This window comes from Chinchilla lanigera, unplaced genomic scaffold (assembly GCF_000276665.1).
Source record: "Chinchilla lanigera isolate Chin_1 unplaced genomic scaffold, ChiLan1.0 scaffold00151, whole genome shotgun sequence".
NCBI lineage: Eukaryota > Metazoa > Chordata > Mammalia > Rodentia > Chinchillidae > Chinchilla > Chinchilla lanigera.
Genome location: NW_004955552.1, coordinates 2,292,591 through 2,298,316, shown reverse-complemented (window position 1 = coordinate 2,298,316; position 5,726 = coordinate 2,292,591). Strand labels below are relative to the sequence as shown.

Below are 5,726 nucleotides of genomic sequence, written 5' to 3'. Positions count from 1 at the left end.
GAGGGGCGCTTGCTTGTCTCCAGAAAAGCTCCCGAGAGCCGCACGCCGATGTTCCCGGCTGCTCAAGAGGCCGCGGTGCAGGACCTCTTGAGTCTGGAGCTCCCGGGCTCACGATGTGGGCCACACGGCCAGAGCCCTTCAAAAAAAGTGTAAACAGGGCAGCCAGAGGAGCTCGGTGAAGCCTCGGCTCCCCGGACGAGCGAGCCCCGGCCTCCCGAGGAGCGGCGGGGACGCAGCTGCGCGCCTCGCCGACGGCCGGGGCTCCCGGGGCTCCTCGGGGCGGCATGTCTCGCACGCTCGGTCTGCGTCTTGGCACAGGCTCGGCCGGCCTGGCATTTGGGATAAGAATGGAAATAATAGCGTCAGCGTTCGCACTCTCGGGTGTGTTATAAGTCAGGCACCGCACATTGCCCTGTGACTCACTGCGGGAACTGTTGCATGACAAGAGCTGCTCTTTCCTTGGCACCGTCTTGGGTGCCATCGCTCCCTCACCGTAACTGAACTGGAAGCTTAGGAGAGAGCACATCCACGATGAGGTGCCAAGCGGTAAACCAGTGGGAAAGCCAGGGGAAGAAATGTCCTCCGCCTTTTTCTTTTTCATGCAGCTCTAAGTCTCCAGTGTTCCATGGCACTTAAAATTGCGTTGACGGGGGCATGATTCTTGGAATACAATACTACCTGTGCCCTTTTTTTCTTGGCTGTTTTTCTTTCTCTTCCTCCAGCTTGATGATCAGGAATTCATAGGTTGAGATTAAAAAGAAAATACTGATAGTTTACGCTGAAGATAGAAAGTCACTGTGACCCAAACCACACAGCATTAGTCCAAAGTGCAATGAGAAATAGACTGTACCCCGAGTCATTGTTAGAAGAGCCACAGCAGACTCTCGTGAGTGGGAAGAGCAAGTTGTTGCTTGAATCCACTGAGGTTTTCAGTTTGCTTTATTTTTTCTGCCTCATCCAGCCTATACTGACTTTATAAGAAGAGGAATTTGAGAGTCAAAATAATATATTTTCTCTAAAATATATTGTAGATGCAGTTCTGCAGAACTGCATGCAGTCTTTCCAGAAATTCCACATGCCTCAAAGGTCAGATGACCACATATACAGGTCATTGTCAATTTAGGATGTGTGACCAGAATTTTGTTCATATAACAAGGATTTGGAAGGGAAAAATTTGGAGATTGGTGATGAGAATAAATAAAAATATTTATGGATTGATCTCTAAAAATAAGCCACAATATAGAAATATTTGTACCCTATGTAAATACTCACCATAGGGCATCTACTTCAGTGACACAGTGGCATTCTTAGTATTATAAACAGAATGATCCATTTTATGGCACCTCTTATTATTAAACGTTTGTTTTTCCTTTTCCTTCCCTTTTACCCCCTTCTCCTTCGCTTCCTTCTTCTCTTAATTGCCTCTTCTTTCTTTCCATTAATTTCATAAGCAAGAAATCTCTTGCATTAAGTTCTTAGTTTTTGTTTTTAGTATGCTACATTTTTTTTTTTTTTTTTGCAACATGGCCATTTTTGTGAGGGTAGGGAGTTTAATCTCAAAACAGTGTTCCATTTAAGCCTGTTTTATACAGAAATTGCCATCATAGCTGATATTAAAAATACCATTGGTATTGCAAGATTCACATGGTATCTGCATGTATTCAATAGCGTACACTCAATAGAAAATAAAAAGGCATTAATAACATCTATTTCTTTTAAGAAAGATATGAAAGTAATAGGAATGAACACGGAGATACTAGGATAAACTGAAGACTCAGTTAATGAAACTTAATTGGCATTCCTCTCAGCAGATTAAAATCATTACAAAAAAGTCCTCTTAGTGCATAGTGTTATATCTTTGCTGCCATGTCACAAAAATAGGATTGTCAAGGCAGGTGAAGTGTATGCATTCTTGAGTGCCTCACAGAACTGGAAACAAGTATAACTATTTTACCATCTGATGAGAGAGCAGTAATTCCAAGGCAATTAGCTTACCCTCTGCAGTATTCTGAGCTATTCACATTAACAGTCACATTTATTGTAGTGCTTGTAGCAAGGGAAGCCTAGAACCAGTTGTTTGGGTGAACATAAGATGGGAAGGCATTCCTTGGGTTGTACATCACAGTACCATGTTAAACAGTGTAATGACAATGACTTACAAGCTCCCTAAATGAATGGTACCACTTTCATTCATTGTGTTCAAAGAGTCCAGTGGAAAGGTAAAAAACAAAACCCAATATTATTCCAAGGCACTGAACTGGAGAAATGAAAGCATTTTATAAGCCGGATGGCACTTCACTGTCATTGTATAATGGTTTCCTTTCAAATGAAACTGCTACATTACCTTCCAATTTCTCTCCAAATGCTGAATGGTCCTTAATATCATCCAAGCAAGCCAAGCCATTTGCTTGCCACTCTTGTTTAATACCTATAAATTTCTTTTTAATAGTATCTTTAGGGTTATTATCTTGCTTTTTAATGATGCACTTTCAGGAGCCCAGAATATAACTGCTAGGCCTTCTTTCTTATGTCCTTTTGTTTCTTTTGTGGCATTGTACAAAACATATCTTCAATCCTTCAGAGGAAGCAGCTTCACAAAAGATTTGCGTGGGTCCTCCACAAGACCACCAATGTCCCCTAGCAATGTCTGCTTTGCTTCCTCTACAATTACTTGTCTTTTTCATTGCTTAAACAGAAAAGAACTGCTTTCTTTCATTTTTATAACCTTCTCCTGTGTACAAGATTTCCTTACTTTTACACCATTGAAAATTTTTGACTTCATCATTCACTGTAACTCCAGATGCCATAGTGCCTGTGGTATGACTGCAGTGCTGGCTCAGGTTCTGGCTTGGAGACACTGGCAGGAGAAAAAGGGAAATGTTCTTAATTTAAAATTCTGTCATGGCCTGAATGTTTGCATCCCCAGAAACTTCATGTGTTAAGGTCCTAACCCCAATGTGTCCGTATGTGGAGACAAGTCCTGCAAGAAGGTGATAAATGTTAAATAAGGGAATAAGGGTGATTGGGCCCCTAATCAAAAAGAGCAGTGCCCTAATAGGATAGGAAGGGACAACAGCAGGGTAGAGATTTACAAGTCCTTAGAAGCTAACCCCTGCCAGACCTTGATCTTGAACTTCCCAGCCTGCAGAACTGTGAAAAATAATTTGTGTTGTTTAAACCATTCAGTCTGTGGTATTTTGGCACAGCAGCCCAAGGTAACCCACACAATTGCATAAACATAGTTTATGATATCCAAATATTTCAGGCCTTTTAAATTTATGACTACAAAGGCAGTGATATGAATATAATCACCTAAATGTCAGCACCCTAAACCTCAATTTTCAGTCCTCATCTTCCTTATATTTAAAAGGGAACCAACATGCATACACAAGCCAGTCCTAGTGGTTCTTGCTGTTTTTCTAAGTGGGCCAGAAGACTGGGCCTTTGGAGCTGGCACAAATTACCTTGTTTCCATTCATCTTCTGACCCAGGCTGTTTTGGGAGAAATAATAAGACCTAAAATATATTGCCCCTTTTTTACCTGCTACTATCGCTGTGGGAAATACACAGCATGTGATGTCAGTGAAGCTGGAATGGTGCCTCTGCTTTTGACTTAGAAAATAAAATTTATATCCAGTGTGGAAGATTTCCATTCTAACAATGTCAGCCTCCTAGAGTATAAAAGATTTTTCTTTCCCTGTCATGGTGATCCAAGCTGAGCCTAAGTCAGTGTCATTCAATGCAAGTCCTACAGTGGGACTTATCTTCTATAACACTGTCACTTTCACTATGTTTACTGTCACCAAGAGTGTTGAGAACATGCTGTGTTCAATGTTTGTGAAATTGCAAAGCGGCTACCACACTCCATTGCCAAAGATCTGCCCACTCCAGATATTTCATGAAATGAAAGTTAAAGGGTTGTTAGTAGGCTCAGTCAGTGTTTGTGCCACAGCAGCTTCTGAGACACCAAAGTGTCAGAGTTTATAGTCCTTCCACTTATGCACCATTGCTGCAGGGTGTGTCTATGAAATAGATTCTGAAATCAGTCAGCATGCTACAACCAGAGCCTCCATTTTCCCTTTGATGTAAAACCCAGACATGAGGATTTGCTTTTCGTATTTGATACCATTTTCATTTGTGATGAATTCCACTGATACTTTGGGTGGAGTCGGGTGCATTAGTGGGCTTGGATAGTATTCAGCCTGTATCACAGACTCTTTAATAATCCAAACATTTGGGAATACCTGCTCAGAGTTCAAGTTTTGTAAATTCAGGAAGCTCTGGTGAAAACACCTGTATTCTAATGAACTCTTAAGAGGAATAGAATTTTTTCCTAAGGTACCAATGTGGAAATTAGACCTGAGTTGTAGCTCTAGGCTAGTCCAGACTTCCTGCCATATTTTGAATGTTAAAAACATTATAAAAAATAAAAATTTTTAAAAGGATTATTAAATAATAATACTATAGGACCTTTAAAGTTTTTTCAAATAACTGTTTAATGGCTTAAAACCTCTTATAACAAAAATTTAACCCAAAACCTGGATACAAAACTGTATATACATTATTAATTGTGTTTCAAAATGTGTTTGCATGTGTATGTGTGTGTAAAGAGAGAAAGTAGAAAAAAGTATACAAATAATTACATATGAGTAGTGGATTCAAGGATGATTTTATGTTTTAAAAAAGTTTGTAGGGGCTGGGGATTTAGCTCAGCGGCAAAGCGCCTGCCTGGCAAGCGCAAGGTCATGAGTTCGGTTCCTGGTACCGGAGAAAAACCAAAAAAACCAAAAAAAAATAAAAATAAAAAATAAAAAATAAAAAAGTTTGTATAACATATTTTAACAATTATAAAGAACATACATTTAAAAAATCATTTTAAATAAAAAGGTTATCAATAATTTCTTAGTGTCATGAGACAAAGCAAAACTTTTTGTGATGAATAGATTTTTAAGCAAAAATTAAGATACTGAATAGTTGAGAGACCAAGTGTATACTTATTAAATTTTTTTTTTTTGTACAGGAATTGAACTCAGAACCTTGTACTAGCCAGGCAGGCACTTTCAACTGAAAGGTAACCTTTCTGAGAAGTAAGCATTTTTCAAGAATAAAATCAGGCATGTTTTCCCTAAGGAAACAATAAAGTAAATATCCAAAACATATAACAATAGCTGGTAAAAGGAAAGATAAGGGTGTTTCTGTATGAACTATCAGGATCTGAGCAATACTGTTTTTACAGTTAAAAAATATTCAAGATTTTCCTATAAAGTCTAATTAATTTTCAAGGAATGGTCTATGGTGCTTTAAAGCTAAAGTTTATAAAAGTTTTGTAATTTATTTTTAGCCTTTAATAACAAATCTGAAATGTATCTTTAGCATCTGAGTTATAAAATGAGAAAGTAGAATTTAAATAATTAGCACACCCTTACCTTAATCCCACTCTTATTTAAAAATTTACAGATGCTAATATATTGGCAAAATGCGTATAAAAATGTGTTGTAGTCAGGGCTTGCAAGGGTAATGATTTAATACAAGACACAAAATTTGTAGGATTATTTTATAATATACACCCAAAGAGTCAAAAGCAAAAGAGTGCAGAGATCTGTCCACATATGAGAAACCCAAAGAATCCAGCTGAGGGCCTAGATCCTGTGGCAGTGTCCTTCACAAGTCCAACTGGTTCCTAGAGCCCACGACAGTGTCTCATGGAAATCTGTATCAAGGATCTG

The 5,726-nt window shown here is 38.8% G+C and overlaps 1 protein-coding gene and 1 pseudogene across 1 annotated transcript; both read right to left on the bottom strand.

Annotated features, from left to right (window-relative positions):
• Positions 1-988, bottom strand: LOC106147391 (translation initiation factor IF-2-like; the record flags this gene model as incomplete). The annotated part of the gene is given in 1 exon segment (XM_013508597.1): positions 1-988. A coding segment is annotated over 1 exon segment (601 nt), but the record flags the coding sequence as incomplete, so codon positions are not given.
• Positions 989-2,276: 1,288 nt separating this feature from the next.
• LOC102027907 lies at positions 2,277-2,807 on the bottom strand (annotated as a pseudogene).
• Between the last annotated feature and the right edge of the window lie 2,919 nt (positions 2,808-5,726).